Genomic DNA, 20,034 nt, shown 5'->3' on the forward strand with positions numbered 1-20,034 from the left:
TCAACGCGATCAAAATGTGTCAGAAAATCTTGGAATGACATCCAAAATTCGCCGTCTCTATCGAATGTTAAGCCAATTTCCTGTTTCTGTTCTTCAGGTATATATCGCCACTCGGGCGAGCTGTCGCTCCATGGACCATTCCACTCTGCCTCATTTCCCCACGGATTTCGCATGCGAATCATGGGGATTTTGCCCTGCCGATTTGGTGTCACACAATAAGGCACACCTGTAAATATACAAAATTTTACATTGTACATTCGCCACACAAAGTCAACTACAAAACCTTGGTAATGGAGTAAGCATGTCCTCGAATCAATCCCTGTGGAGTTTCGGCTTCCAGCACGTTGGGATCTGCTTCGATGGAGCATCCCATCATGGGAGTTACGTTCTGCGGCTTTCTGCAGAATGCTAAAAAGATTCGCTGGTGCTTCCTTAAGATCATACCACTCGCTGACACCGCCCGTAAAATCTTCCATCGCCTCGCATGTGGTGCCGCCCTTGAGGGCTTCATACGATCCATGAAGTCTAAAGAATGACAATAATAATAATTACAACTTTACAGCACGCTTAATATTCATACTTAGCATATGCCTTCTCCAAGAGTGCACTCCAGAATTCGTTTTTCTCAGCCGAATGCATATACAGTAGCTCTCCACGATACGTTGGCAAACGGTCATCAATAACCACGTCAACCCATTTACCTGTTAAAAATCAAAAAGGTGGCATGTTTTATATAAGTTCATTGTAAGCCTAAAAGAGTATCAATTCTTCTCCAAATAATGCAAATTCAACAATGCTGCTCCAAATTAAGCAAATAATGCTGGCCCGGGACGGAAAACGTATCTTCTGGCAGGATGTTTGGCGAGCAATATTAACCTAAGTTTATTCGGAGAACTTCGAAAGTATGCCAGTCTCTCGTTGAAAACCTTTTGAATGCTAGCAGACATTGAGGTCAGAGGCCTTGATAGGCAGAGACTGGTTTGCATAGAGAAAGGCAGACAAACATTTGGCTGTTATTCAAACATTCTCTTCAAAAAATATGTTGTATGGGGTACATATAATCTTATGACATGATAAATAAAAAAAAATTAAAAATTAATTCAAATTATTACCATATTGCCAAAAACGAAAGTGGAATATTCCAGCATAGTTCTCTTCGAAGCTTTGTTCCGGGGGAATCACCCGGAAGAACAGAGACGATTCATGTGTCAGGTTTGCGGTGGCAGCCAAAAGCCAACAATCGCCAAGTTCGCCCTGTTGCACATCAAATCTGGAATAGCCTTCGACGAAAAATTGAGGATTGTCAACGATTTCCTGAAAAAAATTTAAATATTGTTAGAAAAGTCGTACAATTAGCAAATACAAGAAGTAAAATAGGCGCAACGAAAGACTAATAGCTTTTGGAATAAACCTTGGCTTATGTATTTACAATTTCTAAAAATTCCCCGAAAAATAATGTGTTGAAAAGATATTGTCAATAGATGAAGAAAATTATTCCTGAAGATTTTAGTCATGACATTTCAGGATGCTTGGCCCGAAATCGATTTCGACTGAGCCTCAAGAGCTGTGAATTGATGGAGGCAATTCCTCGAGGATCGAGTCAAGCAGTTGAGATATGTAGGCTAAATCTAATTGTATCCCCTGGAGCATGTTTCTGGAAAGGAATATAATCAGACAGACTCTGACTCGCCTGTCAAAGCTCATCAAGAATTATAAGATATCTATACAGGGAACTTAGACAGAGCTTCATTAATAATTCGCTTCAGTTATCTATTTTAAGTTTGTTTGTTTTTAACGTCATTTAATCATTAACATGTGCACAAATATTTAAAAAGCTGGCTTATTGACTATCAATAGAGAGACTTACATGAGGTCGCAGCCATTCTATATATCGGTCGGGTCGGCGTGAGAACATGAGGGACTCATTGCTGGCCGGAAAGAGTGCGTCCTCGAATAAAGATCCATTCGTCAAACAATTATTCCTAAGTGTTTCATAATCCTGCACCTCCGAGTGCGGTCCAAGATTCGAGTTGTTTTCGCCCAGCTAGAAAAATGCAAATTTTATTAGGCTATACTTAGAATTTGTATAATATTTGTATTCTTCAAATAAGAAATTATCTTTACACAACTGACGTGATTTACGATTCTGCACAATGGTAGAAAGCAAAAAATGGGGAACAGTCGGAAGTGCCAGACTAGGAGATATCCTGAACTCTTTCCTAAAAAACTTAAGCTGAATATTTACAGTGCCATTTAAGGGATAAAAAGATTAAAAGATATGCTAAAAAAAACAGATATCGATCTGGATTTCTATCGATTTATTGAAGAAAAAAAGTTATGAATGATTTGTCAGACGGACCTGCCCAGATTACCCGGCTTTACTCGGATATTGAATATATATATTCTCATGATGTTGCAGATGTTCCATTCTGCCTCTCATATACATTGTCAAATATCCGACATGGTTATAGATATTTTTATAAACATAGGCGTAATACTCTATATATTTAAGCGAGACAGGAAGAGGTCTTCACGTACTTCGTTACAACAACAATAACAATAACAATAACAATACACAGCCATTTATTAGTTGAGTGCAGTTGACTAGAACTATAGTTCAATTATAATTTCTAATTTAATTTAAAATATTTATAATTTAAACCTTGGCATAGTTGTGCGACTTTCATTTGATTTCGAATCCCTAAGGCTTTTATAATCGAGAAATTTTGCATGGATACTCTTTCAGCAGGTTTTCCCCAAGAATGTATATATAATAAAAAACACGTTTCTTTAATTAAAAAAATATTTTTGCATAACAAGTATTGTGCCCAACTTATGTTCTTAAACAGAAAGTAATTAAATGAACGAATTTTAGATCTTGGACAAATTGGCAACATTAATAAATTGATTTTAGAACAAAACTTTATCGTGTTATCTACGCGATATGAAAAGTAAAGAAAGTTTTCGAATGTACTGAAAAGAATTCACAAAAACTCAATGAAAAGTCTTGGGCTTTACCAAGAGGAGCGCATCATACCAAGTCATTTATTCGCCGTATTCATGTGATCTATTCGGGAACTCTATTTCCGATTAAATCTCAAATACGTAGTTTACAATGGATTGCCATAGTACGTATTTATAAAACCCAAACCTGTTAATATAAATTAATTAGCGCTCTAGAGTATTAAAGTTGTTGAAGGGGCACCTTATGCCAGATTCCGCGTACAGCTTCCTAGATCTCTTGGTTGGGTCTGTTCGTTGACCATTTATCAAAGTCAGTTTTATATAAGAAAAATAGCTGATCTTTACCGGGGTTGCCGCTTCGAAGTTTTATGCTTTGACACCTAAATTTTTCTTTCCATTGGCTTTCATAAGAAAATTTTTAAACAATAGAGATTTATAGAACCTAGGTCAGATTCCTAGCTGTTACGATTTGGGCTGTGCGGTTCGATATATACATATTATATTTATATATTTAGCTCTCACAACGATTTACTTTCCATTTATATACACATTAAATAATGTCTTGCTGTAAACTTAGGATGAAATAACATTCAGAGTGTAATAGAAATTAGGAAATTATACCTTTGATAATTTATACAAGACACGAACACATAGATAGAACGTACTAGGACAATGTTTTGCAGTTGCGAAGGACACCGTCAACTAAATTACTTACATTACATAAAGGGCAGCTTCATTATGCAAGGGTTGCTAAGTTTTAAATTATCGTTTGACCGAAACGTAATTAGCAGACATATAAAAGTGTATATGAGATATGAATTCATGCAAGTTCAACTGTTTTTTTTTTTTTCAATATTGTAATAATTATAATTCGAATTTCTTTTTGATCACTTACAACTCGCATATTCTTAATGCTTGGAAGTACGCGCTTGGTATCCGCCTCCTTCTTTATAAATATTTCGTTAATCACAGATCCAACCACATCCTTGGCGGCGCCCATCGCAGCCTCGCCAGCGGCATTGAGAAACTCTTGGCCGGCTTGTTTCAGAAAACCCTTAAGTTCATCCATCCTGGAAAGAGAACATCGAATTAAACGTAAAATAACATCGAAATCCAGGCTCTTATGCAACTTTCATATGGCAAATCCTATGGATGAGAGTAAGCCAAAGCCGTTTCCTGTAGTGGGAGCGAGATAAATCATGTGTATTCTTACTCTCTTGCTGTCTGAGCATGTGAGCGTGTCTCGAACCGAACAAAAACGAAGACGACTTTGGACCTGCCGACAAAAGTATGCATGGTCCCATTCTTTTACTCTATATGTTCTATGCTTGAACGAATTGAAAATGGGTGAAAAAGAGGCAGGCAAGAAACATCGCCGACCACATAAAGTATATTATTACTCTTGGTCAGCATCAAAGGCGAGACGAGTAGGCGAGTAGCGCCCGACTGGAGCCTCTCACTTGTTGTTCATTTTATTACTCATGCGTGTTTCAAGGATGAGTTAACTATTAAGTAAGTCCCATTGCATGACTTGAAGTAATTATCTTATTATCATATTATATATATATACATCTGTAGGATAATATAAAAAATAATTTCCCTTGGGATGAATTAGAACTGGATACTGATTCCCTCGCTAACAATTTGTTATAAAATTCCACTAAATAGTTATACTTAAGCTAAGAATTATTATTTGTAGAAACTGTTGTCCGCTATTTGAATGAAAAATAAATTTTGATAACTGTCGTTAGTTTCTTTCGATATTGAGGCATATAGAAGGCAAAATATGAAATATTCTATGTATGCATAGAGGAATTTTGCGTGTTTAAGCTGATATTAGCTCAGAGATATGCTCAAAGACAGATTTTTTTTTGCCAATAATATCGACATTAATATTTAAAACAAGCTACACACATAAATCATTCACTTCTGAGTAGATGAAGAATTGACACATTCATGCATTCATTCATGCAATATTCATATTCTTCTTACATTTTCTGCCTGACCCACCCAAACATATTTAGCTTTTAATGTTTCATTCGCATGAACATACATACATACATACATACAATCTAACGGTGACATCATAGATATGCACGTGCGTATAATTTTGGGACATTGTTAATTATAAAGCCGTTGGATTTGAAAGCGTTTCTTTATAAAAAAAATATATGTACCAATACATACAAATTTAAGAACTTTTGTGTGTAATCTGTTTGAATTGTTTAATATATATGTGCATATTAAAAAATCAAATATATATTACATATGTTTGTTGCATACTTTATAGATTTCTATAGTTTTTATATTTTAGCGAAATATTGATATTTCTATGCAGTGACGAATCAGGTTTAATAACATAGTATCAAAATACGTATGTGTATGTATGTATATATACATATACTAAAAATATTAGGCATATTTATCCATATAATTATACAAGACCATCTATTTATAATATATGCATTTAAACACTGCCAATTAATGAAAACACTTTCTTGCAACACACCTGTAGAATCTCACTTCCGGACAACAAACAAAAATACCGATGCACTCGTATATATATGTATTTACATGTATTTAACAAATATACTGTGTAGTTTCACACGTTAATTGTTCGTATTATTATTCGCTCAGCAAACCTGTCTCTGACAGGTTTCTCTTTACAATGAACAAACAGCTATTCGAGCACTATGCCAAAAGACGTCAGCTGATTTATTACTAATATTGTTATCGAAAATGAACTAATTTGACGATAGCTGAAATGAATCCAGAATCCCTGGTATCCCTGGAGTCCCTGGTCACAGTTATTTTTCAAATACGTGTACTAAAAATCGAACGAACAGCTGTTTAATCTGATGAATGGCGCGCTCTAGATACAATTTGAATTTTGCTGCTGGTAAAAAGTTGCAGTAAAATATGTTTGGTTTGCGACTTTACAAAAAGAGTTGACATGATAATTAGCTACGGCTTCGCGAGCAACTAATTGATGGGAAGATATTATCAATTAGCTGTATATTTTTTCTATAGAAGGGAATATCAATAGATTATGAAAAGTAGACAAATTTAAATTTAATAATAATAGCATTTTTATCGAATTGATGCAAATATAAATTCATATTTTGCGAATTGTAGAACAAAAGAACCAGCTAACTTGGTTCCGGAGCTTGTACGCCCTGCAGATCATTGTGGCAGCCCTGCCAACTTGTGAAGAATTGGCTTTAAGAAAGAAATGCATCCATGGGATTAAGATACACACGACGAACCTAATACAAGTGTGTATGTATTTTCGATGTACACATTAATAACTACACAAATAAAAAATCACAGTAGAACGATTGCAAAAACAGTCTAAGCTACATACAACTAGATGCCAGCAGCTTAATATAATAATTCATAGTGCGAAGAATCATGACAGCATCACTTGTCGTTTTACCATCGCTTTGGTTAATATTAATTATTTTTACTGCACCCCATACTCACTGTACACAATCTGGCATATACATAGATAATGGTAAAGATCAGACAGTCATGGAACGTGTGCTGACCGACGATGATAAGTTGGACGTCTCACATGAGATATTGGAATTCCTGGGCATTGCCGCGCGTCCCTTGCACCACAAAAGCCATGGCTTGTCCCTTAGAAAATCGGCGCCCAAGTTTCTGCTTGACGTTTATTACCGCATTACCGCAGAAGAGGGCCTTGCTATTAAAAACAAAAGTGATCACAGCCGCTCGAAGCGTGATGCCAATGAAAGCGAGCAGAATTTCATCACAGATCTGGACAAACGTGCCATAGACGAGAGCGATATTATAATGACTTTTCTGAACAAACGTAATCACAATGTCGAAGAAATGCGCCACGAGCACGGACGCCGACTATGGTTCGATGTCAACAATATTCCCACAGACAATTATCTAATGATGGCCGAACTGCGCATATATCAAAACTCTAACGAGGGCAAATGGACTACAACGAACAAACAGTTTACGGTCACAGTCTACATGCTACGCTCGGGAGGATCGGCTCCGAACATGCTGGAGCCGTTGTCGTCGGTCAATACAACAGGTGACTACGTTGGCTGGCTGGAGCTCAATGTTACAGAGGCGTTGCATGATTGGCGCGTTAATTCAAACGAAAATCACGGCATTTATATCGGTGCACATGCTCTGAACAAACCGGAACGAGAAATCAAACTCGATGATATCGGATTAATACATCGCAGAACAAAGGTGGATGATGAAAATCAGCCCTTTATGATCGGATTTTTCAGAGGTCCTGAACTCATTAAATCCACATCTGGCCACAGCACGCAGAAGCGAACAAAACGCAGCACTCTGCATCAGCGCAAAAAGAGCAAATCCGAGCCGGTAAATCCATTTATAGAGAACTCAATAGAGAACACGCGCAGCTGTCAGATGCAAACACTCTACATTGACTTTAAGGATTTGGGCTGGCATGACTGGATAATCGCGCCGGAGGGCTACGGCGCCTTCTATTGCAGTGGAGAGTGCAATTTTCCGCTAAATGCGCACATGAATGCCACGAATCACGCAATTGTTCAAACTCTGGTGCACTTGCTCGAGCCCAAAAGGGTGCCAAAACCCTGCTGTGCACCAACTCGGCTGGGAGCATTGCCTGTTCTGTATCATCTCAACGATGAGAATGTCAACTTGAAAAAGTATAGAAATATGATTGTGAAATCGTGTGGGTGCCATTGATAAAATTAAAACAGTTGTAAATTTGCTTTACCATTTCCGTGTAATCGAATATACATTGTAATTTCAGTAATAATCTCGAATATTTTTTTAGAAATAAACCAAATGTATTATAAAAAAGAAATATTTGTTATCACCTGTTAACTTTCCGTAGTCACCGCATTTAACATTCTATATTTGTGTAAGATTATGAAATCGAATGCATTTTCAAGTAAACATATTTTACTTAATTTAAACAGAAAAACTATATTAACACATAATTAAGTATTCACGAGATTACATATATTTCAGATCACTCACTCACTACAAAACATACGTAATTATTGTAAATGCAATGTATTCCAAGTGGGAAGTGAATCTTGTAGCTTGTCTTAATCTTACTTATACTATGGCTAACACAGAACGCCATTAATACTAACACATTGTAAACTTAACTTTAGCTGTTATTTGTGTATCCAATGGTGTCGAAAAGCAAATAAATCCATAATTAAATTTCCAACTTTTTTGTCGATAAGAATTGACACTTGGCGACCATCAAAGCTGGGAGCTTTCACATTTAAAGATGCACAGGCCTGCCTTTAAAGTTATAGTATTGTATTGTATTAAAAATTTCTATGTATATATATTGTCAATAAAATGTCTGATTGTAAACAACAGGAAATCAAACGTAAACAATTATATAGGTTGCTTTGATTCCCTGCTTGGCTAATACTTACAAAATTTCGCTCAATGGGATTGCATTCCTGAAATATTCTTTTAAGATGTATTCACCCTTTTGACTTTTAGCTCGGCTAATGCTTATGATTCTATCGGGTTTTTTTGAATACAAAATCACGTAAATATGTCGACTAGGTGATTCGATCGGCCTGGCAAACTTGCCTATGACACTTTCAATATAGGACGCATCACTTTTTTTATAAAACTGCCCGGGGTTATCTTCTGTGTAAAGCAAAAAATAATGTTTTTCAATATGCAGTAATATACTATCTAAACCAGGTGCTCCGTTCGTTAAATCAGTTTTGTCATCTGATTGTTGCCAAGTGAAATGCGAATTGACGCTGAGCATATAAAAGGCCGGTAACTTTAGAGTGGGTCGAAAACCAATGTAGGAACACTCTTTAAATCCGGCAGCTGCGTCTTCATTTGTAAATATTGTAGTCAAAGTTTCGAGCAGTAAATGTTGCCTCGAGTTGGTCGACTCGTTTCGCCACTTCTCCAATTCGGTGCAGTTTTTAAGAAATTTATGATACATTTTAAAGAATTGATGCCGTGCTTTCAACACCAGCTCGATGTCGGACTTGGCCGCCACCAGCCATATCCATTCGTCTATAAAAAAATGAATCTTGCTTCTATGCGACGGCGACTGAATCTCTGTAATCTGTCCAAGTCCCAACTTTGTTGAGCCTGTTCTCAAAAAAAAAATATGAAGGTTAGTCTCAAAATAGAATTCTAAGCTTACCCGCAAACATGGCTACGGCTAGAGGAACCACAACAGTTGCATACTTTACGTTGTTCTTCTGTTTCGTGCAGACCAACCATTGCGTGAAAATACGCTGAGCGGATATTTGAAATGGTTCCAGAAAGTCCCGAAGTACCGTATTAGAGTGCAAATGCACCTCGCTTGACTGACCCGAATTGAGGTATATTTGTTTATCATTTACAGCGCAAATGTTGGGATACAAGCCGCCAGTAAGTGCCGCTTTTATTAAAGGCCAGTTGCCCGATTTGTTGTTGAGGTTTTGTATACTTAATTGACCCTGGCTATGTATCAAATTGGCAGCTCGCAGCGCACTAACAAGTCTGATGCGGGTTAAATTCAGCTGTTCCATGAGGCCATTGAGCATGAACTCGTAGTCATCGGTTAGGTATATTGGTTGCTTGTCATTTTTAAATCGGCTTTGCCACTCTTGAAACAGACGAACGAAAATTAAGTGATCCGAAAATTGGTCTTCCGCTAAACGTGCACGTTCGTTTTTAATACGATTCTGAATGTAAATGGTAAATCCATCCCATATGTAGTCGATTTCTTCGTTGGAAGGTATGCTCAGTGGGTCTGATGTGATCAGCGAGCTGACAATAGTTAATATCGGATCTAGGCATTGTAGCAAAATGCCAAAAATTAAAGTACGGCCCAGTTGGCAAGGCACAGGAATATCTATTAGCCGACAGCCTAACCATGTCACGTCCTCGGATTCATCTAGCACATCAATCTTTTTAAGGAACTGCACAGTCTGGTGGACGTTGATTAATGGCGGCGGTGCAATAGTTAAGTTTAAATATTCACTAATAATCGTGTTCGGCGACAATAATTTGACAGTCAAACAGATTTTGTCCAAATGCATTGTCTGCAGTAGAGGCTTGCTCGTTCCGCTCAGCATTTGGAATGCATCTTTTGCTATTAACCGAAAACAGTGTTTTTCAGAAACTGCTGAAAATTACATTTACTTAGGCTTACATTATGCGAACTAACAAATTTATAAACCAACCTTCAGCATCAAGAATCAATTGTCTTCTAAGCAGACAATCCGTTGCTACCCATTCATATCTGTCCTCAGAACTGTTGCTGATACCATCATATAAGGTTCTTTTCTGGCATGCTGTGTCTATTAGATATTGAAAGGATATTGGGAGTGGCAAGGACTCGATTATGTCGGTGGTTAAAACGATCTTCTTGTTCTCCTTGCGAGACTTGACTAAAGAGTATAAATATTCCTTGTCCATGTTCTCGTGCAACACAAATATGGAAAACTCTTGCAAATTGCCTGTCAATAAATGGCCTAACAGCATATAGTTAAGTTTTACTATATGGTAAAAAGTCGGTAAAACGATCAATATGTTTCCTGAAATATATAATTGTATACACAACATGTAATAGGCATTGTTTCGTATTTATTTATAAATTAATTTAAAAAATAGCCGTACTTGCTAATCATGTAAAATGTTGAACAGATAAACGGAACCACACATTTTTAAAACAGATGCATGTAGTTAGCTGTCACAAATTAAAACTATTTAACAGACATGTACGGTATGTTAAACTTAAGTTTAACACAAGCTTTCTTTTTTGTTTTCAGTAAAAATAACTAAATGTTCAGTATGGCAGTAGAACCCTCCTCCTCGATTTTCTTTAATTGTTTTAAAATTTCCGGCTTCTTTTCACCTTTTCCAGTTGATCTTTGTCAAGTTTGTTTATGTCGCCCGCTTTGATTCTACTCTCAATTAGCTCAATTTCGCGTATTTTTTTTCTCAATTTTTGATTTGTTTGGCTAAATCAATCTCTGGGCCGTCGCCCAGCGTTAGGTTGTTATCCAAGGTATTTGATAGTTTCGCAATTTCAGACTCATTCGGAGAATCACGGTTAATTTGGGTAGCTGTACAGTTGGGCACTTCCGTAGCGTGGGATGTTGGCTTCAATAAAATTTTAGGTGACTGCCTTTCAACTTTTTTTACTTTTGCCTTCTCCTTTTTCTCGCGCTCTTTTTTCAATTCCGCTGCCAAAAGTGGACACATGCCGGGAGGCACTCCAGTTTGTCTTTGGGCAACAAACTGTTTCCCCTTGCTTTCGTATAGCGGAACTTCTTCCTGTGGTACGTAACCGTCTTTGACTCGGCGTGCTTTGCGCCAAGTGCCATCCGGGCGCTTGGTAGCCGGAATAACTTTTCCCTTGCTGCTTTCCAAGACTGAGTTCATTTTAATTGAACAACACAAAACCAAACTATAGTTTCGATCAAAAATAAAATTCTAATGGAAATATTAAATTTATCGATATTGACACTTAGAGATGGACCAATTGAGTGTATGTAGATATGTTTATAAACGATTTTTCGTGAATAAAAACGAATACAATATTTTAAAAAAGACAAATATATATATCTTTCCTCCAATAAATGCATAAATTTAATTTATTTTACTGACGATAAACGTTTTTTTTTTTTCAAATGTCATTGGATAAGCGTATTAATAGGTAAATTACGCTGATTGTTAAGACGAATTAATACAGAGCATTTCGCCGCAAAATAACATGAATAAAACGATTGGAAATGAAACACATCGAGTTCTTGTTATCGATAATCGATACCGTTCTAATCGATAGTTAGATATTAAATACCCTACAGTAAATTTGTGTGCAGAATTTGCTGTACACATTCATAAGGAGTATGTAGGGTATTTGAGATTTCAACGAGCTATGGGGATCTCGCATATCTGCAAAACGATAATGTCGACAAAAGTATTAAATCTTTGGAAATTTTTATGATGAATTATAATCGAAATTCTGTGGCATGTGTTTTTCTTCTTGTGTATTTACTAATGGGAGGTTCAGGACAACTCCCAGTCGATCAATTTCTATAGAGCTACCTTTTTTAGATAAACTGTTCGTGCCATACTGAACAATTATAATTTTATTGACAATTTATCAACATCGAAGATCGTACGATGTTTAATATTAAGGATATTTTTATCTTACCTGGTGAGAAGTCAGGCTTTGTGCATATAAGATACATTAGATCGATAATAAGATCATAATCAACAAATTCTGGTTTGGCATCTTTAGCAACGTATCCATGGAGTTCAAAATTTTCAAGTATATCAATACATGCCGCGTTTCCATTTAAAGCTGCAACAGTTATTGCGTTTTCGTGTTGTGCGTCCGAAATGTATGGATTAGCACCCATAAACAACAACAATCGAAGATGATTCGCTTTGCCCAGCTGGGAGGCAATCAAAATAGCCGTTTTGCCCGTAACCGAGTGTTGATAGTTAACCGGAACCGACTCATAATTGATCGAGTAAAGAAACGGACGGATAGCCACATCGCTGCCAATCTCCTCGTATGCCTGTAGACATTTATCTATTTGTTCGTTTCTCTGGTTTTTGTTTCTGAACACTTGCCGCTGCTTTTGGTAAATCTCTGGGGCCTTTTGAATATCAGTCAATGCAACTAGCCTACGGATATCTTCCAAATAACAAATGTTAGGGCTAATCTGGCTCAGAGGCTCCATGCAGAATTTCGTGCCCTCGCCAAAGAAGTTCACAAATCGCATTGAATCACACTCTTGTGAAAGTAATATGATTCTCAGATTTCGATCCAAATTTAATGCTTGCTTCAATTCATAGAGCAGAATGTCGGTATAAGGATCGTGTAGGTGTACATCATTTATTACAAAGTGGCTAATTTGACTGAATTTCTTTGAGTTCTTGTTAAATAAGGAGCGCATAAAGGCTTTGGCAGTTGTGTAGACAACATGTGTTGCCGAGCTTATGATATTATGCTGAGGCACTTGGATGCCCACAGTTTCGCCAATATTTTCAGCCAAACATTCGGCGAAACGCTCGCAATTGTAGGTTGCCAGTATATTATCTTTCTCGATGCAAATCACTTTTACGTTGATATGTTTAGATTCGGAATCTTCCAAAATTAAAAGCGGCACTAATATGGATTTGTCCAAGCATAGATTGCCATCAAACATGGTCACACGATGACCATAAATTGAGCCAAGAATATCGTCGTGGTGCGAGTAGAGTGAGCCATTCCTCATGAGCTTGCTACGTTTTTCCGTTTTAAGACGTACTGTTGGTTGCGTCGGAACTGTTAACGGAATATGAAGTGACGGAATTTTAACACTCCAGGGTCCGTCAAAATAATCCGCACAACAGGGCAGCTCATCCCTTCCTAGAGCTTTTGTACGCGCCAATAATGAGAGCATGTCAATTATAGTTGGGGGAGACAATGTCAAGGATTTTGGCTCTTCTATAAAGTGTTTGCATTGCGGTTTGAATACCTTAACACATTGCTGCCCATTTATTAATGTGATTTGTGAACGTAAGCCCAAAGTATGTGCTGAATCAAATAGTATATTGTGCTCAGTTGATCGGAATGTGCAAGCAAATTGCTGACAGCAGCGCCGACCAGCAATAAAATATAATAATTGTTGGGGAATAAATTTAGTCCGGATTGTATGCTCCATAATTGATATGCGTTTAAAGTTAATCAACAATTTGATTCAATATAAGGAATAACTTGACTTAACTGAACTTGTCCGTTACAGTCAAATCCCCTAAATCAACTTGGAATGACGGAATAGAACACGAAAGATATGCAACGTTTTTTAGATTATTCTATCAGTTTTTAACATAGTGACCGACAAAAGTCTACATATGGAATCGGACGAGTCTACTGCACGTATTAAAATAAGTTAGTTGTATTAAATATATGTTTTATTAATATGTATTAAGAAATATATCGTGAAAAACTAAAATAACCAAAGTTTTCTTACATTGACATTGAGATCTAATAAAAAACCGATATTATTTAAATAAAATTATTGTTCAAATTTACAAAAAGGTCCACCGCGATCATCTAAACCTTTCAAACAAAATTTTAAAGTTGTTTAGTGGTATAGAAGTAAGAAATATTATTATTGTTAATTGTTACGAAAATATATTGATTTAATTGATATGATTTTCATTGGGGAGCCTAAGTTGGTTCACTGGTTTTTTGACACCAAATTACCTGCATCGGAAGTAAATAATATCATCCTGTTCTGGTGCCAGGTTGGCCTCCTTCTTGTAATGAACAAACCCGGTCTCCCTCAAAGTAAGACGGTTATCTCAATCTGCGTCAACCATCATTCTCCTTTTCTATGAAGGTTGCCATCGCGCAGATCAGGGTGCATCTGCTCACTTACAGATTTATTGCGACACACGGGTCAGCTCGATTATCTACAGTAAGTATTACCGCAAATGTTGTTTCAAAATAAACCTTATTCGGTCGGCATAAGTGTATTTCCAACTCGCGGCAAACTGTATTTTATTAAGTTTGGCATAAGGTAGATATTAATTTGCTCAATAGAAAGTGTGAACTATTGCTTGGCGAAAAAAAAAATGTTAGCACATATATTATTTTAATACCTAAGAAATAAATATTTGATGCAGCATTCTTCAAACTACATTCTCATCATTGAGAACGCGACTAAGGAACATCGATAGAATATTGGTGCACCCCTAAGTCAATCATCGATATATCGGAGCTTTGATGCTGTCGTTCTTCACTAGTATACATACAGAAAATTTAATCCTCACATTTTTTGCAAGGAGAAATGGTGTACATTACGAATTCAAATTTATTAAAAGCGAAATTGTAAATATTCTTCATATTTATTACGCACTTATTAAAAAGTGGATGTGCAGATTGACCTAGCGTGTGTTGTGTCAAGATTCAAGCGTGAAGAAAAGTGACTCCGATCTGGTTCTGACTGTGTGTGAATCTTGTGAGAGAGCGAGCATTAAAGAGGAAATATTACGTGTGTGAGCTGTACTGAAAACATACATACATATATTGATTGAAGGCATTACATCTGTAGTGCTACTACTAACCCTTAATAAATAGTGTAAGAATTGTTGTATAACCATATAGGAGAGCCTTATCGCCAATCAACTTTTTTCGGTACATACATACATACGTATGCGTTAGACCGCTTTTTAGATTGTACATGTGTACATGTACTCAATCGGGTGCATTTCATGTACGCATTTTTAAATAGATGTTTGTGTAAAAACGAGTACCGTTTTATACATGTGCATATTACTGCATTAAATTATAAGTTATGTCTATGCCGCCGGTACATGTCAATTTACTTTTACTTAAAAACATTTTGTTTCAATATGATATTAAAAAAAACCCTTTTTCTTCGGCAAGCCGAGGAGTAAATACCCATGCAGACATACATACATGTATATAAATTAGATTTGCCTATCATTTGCATTTGCTCAATGGTCTGTTGATAAGATTTAACTCTTATATTAGGCTAAAAATCAATATTTCCAAGTATAGCACAAATGAATGTACAAATTGATCCGATTTTTCTTAAGACAGTAAATCTTCCAAATGTCATAATTAGATTGTGACACATGAATATATTTTTACTCTTAAGTGATGACAATTGCAGAATTGCTATTTTATAACCAAAAATTTGTAGCAATTTTAAGAGTCCTCATTTAACAGTTACTTAAACGTCTTCAGAACTGTCGTTAACTCATTTACAGTTATATCGTTATTTTATAGTTCCTTAATCCTATACCCTTGTAGAGGGTATTCTAATTTCGTCATGAAAAAAGTTACGCATATGAATATATGTATATAAATACTATAACTATAAAATATTTTATATTGTCCTTCATGAACAGCTATCGGAACACTTTAATATATAGCTGACAGAGGCATAATTGGTCGAAAAGTAGATTTTTGTATAAAAAAATCGATCAGTTTTTCAAGATATATTCGGACCCAACTGGGCAGCCGCGAGCTACCCTATTCTACACATATTTTCGAGCCCATTCGCCACAGTTCGGCAAAGGTATTTAATCTTCGGCAACTCGAAGATAACAATTCTTTGTTGTTTTTGAGCTATCCAAGTGTTCAAGGTAATGGTTGATCAAATTTTTGAATAACAACAACACTGAACTGTAAATTGTTTAAGTATATATTTTTTCTTGAGAACTCGTAATTTGTAGTAATTTATTTGCTGTTCAGTTTATGAAGATAATCAGATATGTGTCAATTTTAGATATAATATGAGTAAGGGTCAAAGGTTGGAATGGATACATTGAATTTTTGAAATATGTATAATTCCGTTTTGATATACTTGTGTCCGCTTTTTTTTTGTATGTTTCCTTTTATGCCAAAGAGACTCAAGAGAGAACAAAATAACACGAATTGATAAAATCCGAAAAAAATTACTTACATATTAAACTGTGCTAACAGAGTTTTGTTAATTGTTTGCATTATGTTATGTATGTAATTTTGTAAAACTTGTATATATTATAAAACATATATTCTCGTTAGTTAAGCTGTTTATATGTACATAAATCCGGGTAGCTGCACTCCCCCTCCACTCGATACAGAAGATGGGGATGCTATACGTAACCATCTCCAAAGATGGAACCGCCGACGAGTTCTTAAAATCTACTTTTTATAAAGTCGCACTTTGAAAGGGTCTAAAGTCAAGATAACTAACTGCTGAGCTATTTATAAATATGTACAAATATTGTTTATGTCTTTATTGCATCTGACTGTCATGTTCTATTCTTATTTCTTTTTATATAATGCAAACTATATCGAATCTGCAACAACTTATTTATCACCTATTTAAAATTGTATTTATTTGTTTTGAAATGTTAATATCAGTATGCGTCCAATAGGCTGTGAGGTGTTTGAGTATGTGTTTATGAATGTGTATATGTGTATGTATTTGGGTATATGTGTAATGTGTGTGTGTGTCTTATTTAAATAAATATATACCTTGTTTTCATTTTTTTTTTCTTTCGAAACATCCAACTATCTTGAAAGAAATGTATTTCTCAGACTTTTCTATCGAAGTTTCAAAAATTTTTAAATACCTACTTAAGAATTTAATGAATACGTTTTTCATAGATTTTAAAATTGTCACCCGCAACCGGTCAAAGATTAAATCGGCAAAGATTTAATTTTAATCTAATCAAAGCCCTACGCTATTATTTGATAAACACCTGTTTCAGCTAGTTTCCAAATATCAAAAAAGTTGCATAAATCAAGATTTTCTTTTATTTCCAATTCGATGGATCTTAAGCTCCTTTTTAAATATCTATGTAGAGTTGAAGATAATACAGGTGGATAACAATTTTCTATCTGAGGAAAATGGGTAGAAAATTGATATTTAAAATTTAAAGCAAATAACTTTGGCAAAGCCAGTAACTTGCAGCTAGGTGATAGTTGATAAGACTTAGGCCCAACACAATTTTTGAATACAATGATATGTTTTTCTTTTTACACATTTACGCATTTAGTAGGCAAATCAATGTGTGAACAATCTGTTTCGGAGTGTGTGAATACATTGAGGTTAAATCCAAATGTGGGATTAAATTTGGAGTACATTAGAGTGATTTTCAGTTGATTGAATGGTGTAGATAACATTTAAATCATATTTAAAAGCATATAAATTGGATTAATATTTTACACATTTTAGAATTTTGAGAAAAACTCAAAATGGATTTCGTGCAAGTATCCGAGGAGGAGGGTGACGAGCCAATCGAACTGCCAGCTGAGGAAGATGGAACCTTGCTAATATCTACCCTTCAGGCACAGTTTCCTGGCTCTTGTGGACTTAAATATAGGAACATGGATTCGAAAGCTGTACGGGGTGTTCGCTCTAACGAAGGCAGACTATTTCCGCCAAATGTCGATTCGGATTGGGGAGATTATGTCTACTTTTGTGTCTTTCCAAAAGGTATACCAAATTTCACAAGAACTGTCCCACAGATCGACAGTGCTTATCGCCCCATATTGCCTCCCATAGAAAACAAACGTAAAAGCGATGATAACTTGGAAAATTCAACTGCTAAAACCAAACGTATTGAAACACGCTTACGTTGCACTGATTTGATTGTTTTGGGACTTGCTTGGAAAACAACTGAAGACAGTTTACGGGAATACTTTGAGGGCTATGGCGAAGTGCTCATGGCTCAAATAAAAAAAGATGTCAAGTCTGGCCAGTCAAAGGGCTTTGGATTCGTACGTTTCGGTTCTTACGAAGCACAAATGCGTGTACTCTCAAATCGTCATCTTATTGATGGCCGTTGGTGCGAAGTGAAAGTACCAAATTCCAAGGTAATAATTAACTTCTTTAGATTTAAACAAAATTTAACCCTAATTGTTTTTTACCCACAGGGCATGGGTCATCAAGTGCCATGTAAAGTATTCGTAGGCCGTTGCACGGAGGATATTAATTCAGATGACCTACGCGAATACTTTTCGAAATTTGGAGAAGTAACCGATGTTTTTATACCTCGACCATTTCGTGCTTTTAGTTTTGTTACGTTCCTTGATCCTGATGTAGCCCAATCTCTCTGTGGTGAGGATCATATTATTAAAGGTAAGCAATCTATTAAATATATATATATATCTGTATATATGTACTAACCTGTTGTTTTATTAGGGGTGTCGGTGCATGTTTCAAATGCCGCTCCCAAAGCCGAGCAAAATCGGACCCACCAAGGCCAAAATTACAACTATAACTCTGGAAATAATTTCGGGATGCATTCATACCATCCACAAGGAAATCACATGAACTCTGGCCGTAGCGGACATCATAGAGGTAATAACCAACACAATGCACACGGAGGTGATAGCACTGCAATCGGCAATAGTCACAGCAACATTGGCAGTGGTGGCTACGGAATGGGTAGCAATAATTTTGGTGGAAATTTGGGTGGGGGTTACACAAACGGTAGTAATCATAATAGTGGTGGGAACATGAACCGCCAAGAAGGTGGTATGTCCTATAATAGACAGAATAATTTTCATGGCATGAACCAGCCACACAATGGCAACGTAGGCAATGGTGGTTGGATGAACAGGGGACATTTGGACATGCCTAACCTACAAGCATTAGGCATAAATTCGCAAGGATCCAGCTCTTCCAATCAAGGGCAAAACATGAACAACCCTTTAGGCGTTGGACTTAATTTAAACTCATTGCCGATGAACCCTGCTTTGGTTGCTGCTGCGTTGAATCAGTGGAGCCTTCTTGGCAATCAGCTGCAAAATCAAAACCAGGATCAGCAGGCAAGCCTTCTATACACTATCATTGTTTCAAACAAAAAACTCTTTCAGTTACTTCTCAGGGAGGCAATTTTTTATCATGGATGGCTCAAAACAACGGAGGGCATTCAAACGCATCTAATATGAACTCTGGCAATCGCAAAGGTTCAAACAATCCAAACAATTCTGGTTCTGGCGGCATGAACAAAGGTGATAACTCGGCTGCTAATGATCAGGTAAGAAATTGCCATTAAGATAAATATGAAAACATACATTTTTTTCAAATATTTTACAGAATGGCTGCCCTTCAGGTAACTCATGGTCAAATCAGAGCAGTGGCTCTCAAAACTCTACGGAAAAATCAAATTTTCTCTAATTATAAAATATAAAACTCTACCCATATGGTACCATTAAAATAAAATAAAATAAAATCATTTTATCTCAACTATTGAACTTCAACATTTGCAACTATTCATAGTTAATAGTCTTAGCATCAGACTGTCATACGAATCAGACGAGTTGAAAGAGCGTTTGCAGAGTCTATGTCTGTGGCCGTGGATATTGCAGCTCGTGAAGCCGAGCATTAAAAAATGTGCAAACTTTGCTCTGAAGAACTACTTTCCCTGTAGTAAATAGGCTTGAGCGTCTTCTCACATTCGTCGAGCAATTAATTAAGCCAAGGACAATCTGTCTGGTAGAAATGCTGGCAGTGACCTTTAATGGAGGTTTGATCGCCTGTTTATGCCAGAATCTCATCCTTGCCTTAGAGGCAAAGG

At 36.3% G+C, this 20,034-nt stretch overlaps 3 protein-coding genes and 2 pseudogenes across 10 annotated transcripts; 2 read left to right on the top strand and 3 right to left on the bottom strand.

The window, feature by feature from the left end:
- Positions 1–208: 208 nt before the first annotated feature.
- On the bottom strand, positions 209–5,619 carry LOC116650346 (calpain-A-like; annotated as a pseudogene).
- Positions 5,620–6,206: 587 nt separating this feature from the next.
- Positions 6,207–8,182, top strand: LOC6626797 (protein 60A). Its single transcript, XM_002049912.4, has one exon. It carries the CDS (start codon positions 6,376–6,378, stop codon positions 7,684–7,686), a length of 1,311 nt encoding a protein of 436 aa, XP_002049948.2. The 5' UTR covers positions 6,207–6,375; the 3' UTR covers positions 7,687–8,182.
- LOC6626798 (benign gonial cell neoplasm protein-like) lies at positions 8,127–13,757 on the bottom strand. Of its 2 annotated transcripts, none has more exons than XM_032433677.2 (5): positions 12,149–13,757; positions 10,170–10,523; positions 9,143–10,111; positions 8,400–9,087; positions 8,127–8,259 (listed from the first exon to the last, which is right to left on the bottom strand). In XM_032433677.2, exons 1-5 carry the CDS (start codon positions 13,647–13,649, stop codon positions 8,127–8,129), a joined length of 3,645 nt encoding a protein of 1,214 aa, XP_032289568.1. In that variant the 5' UTR covers positions 13,650–13,757. The 2 variants fall into 2 exon arrangements, with proteins under 2 accessions (XP_032289568.1, XP_002049949.1); XM_002049913.4 differs by having other exon boundaries at positions 9,143–10,108; positions 12,149–13,756.
- LOC26530812 (partner of Y14 and mago-like) lies at positions 10,553–11,443 on the bottom strand (annotated as a pseudogene).
- Positions 13,758–14,733: 976 nt separating the features above from the next.
- On the top strand, positions 14,734–19,703 carry LOC116649722 (TAR DNA-binding protein 43-like). 7 transcript variants are annotated; one of them, XM_070210742.1, is made up of 7 exons: positions 14,734–14,821; positions 17,685–17,945; positions 18,015–18,325; positions 18,386–18,590; positions 18,654–19,282; positions 19,342–19,494; positions 19,554–19,703. In XM_070210742.1, exons 2-7 carry the CDS (start codon positions 17,705–17,707, stop codon positions 19,632–19,634), a joined length of 1,620 nt encoding a protein of 539 aa, XP_070066843.1. In that variant the 5' UTR covers positions 14,734–14,821; positions 17,685–17,704; the 3' UTR covers positions 19,635–19,703. The 7 variants fall into 7 exon arrangements, with proteins under 7 accessions (XP_070066843.1, XP_070066841.1, XP_070066839.1 ...); XM_070210740.1 differs by having other exon boundaries at positions 14,744–14,995; XM_070210738.1 differs by having other exon boundaries at positions 14,744–14,988.
- Positions 19,704–20,034: the final 331 nt, after the last annotated feature.

This window comes from Drosophila virilis, unplaced genomic scaffold, assembly GCF_030788295.1.
Source record: "Drosophila virilis strain 15010-1051.87 unplaced genomic scaffold, Dvir_AGI_RSII-ME tig00000012, whole genome shotgun sequence".
NCBI lineage: Eukaryota > Metazoa > Arthropoda > Insecta > Diptera > Drosophilidae > Drosophila > Drosophila virilis.

Excerpts from the sequence above, each read along its gene's own strand:
- LOC116649722 (XM_070210742.1), top strand. The coding sequence starts at position 17,705 with ATGGATTTCGTGCAAGTATCCGAGGAGGAGGGTGACGAGCCAATCGAA. Across the intron at positions 18,326-18,385 it reads TGAAAGTACCAAATTCCAAG|GGCATGGGTCATCAAGTGCC; the intron begins GTAATAATTAAC and ends TTTTACCCACAG. Across the intron at positions 19,283-19,341 it reads ATCAAAACCAGGATCAGCAG|GGAGGCAATTTTTTATCATG; the intron begins GCAAGCCTTCTA and ends GTTACTTCTCAG.
- LOC6626797 (XM_002049912.4), top strand. The coding sequence starts at position 6,376 with ATGACAGCATCACTTGTCGTTTTACCATCGCTTTGGTTAATATTAATT.
- LOC6626798 (XM_032433677.2), bottom strand. The coding sequence starts at position 13,649 with ATGGAGCATACAATCCGGACTAAATTTATTCCCCAACAATTATTATAT. Across the intron at positions 10,112-10,169 it reads ATTGATTCTTGATGCTGAAG|CAGTTTCTGAAAAACACTGT; the intron begins GTTGGTTTATAA and ends TGTAATTTTCAG. Across the intron at positions 9,088-9,142 it reads AGCCGTAGCCATGTTTGCGG|GCTCAACAAAGTTGGGACTT; the intron begins GTAAGCTTAGAA and ends TTTTGAGAACAG.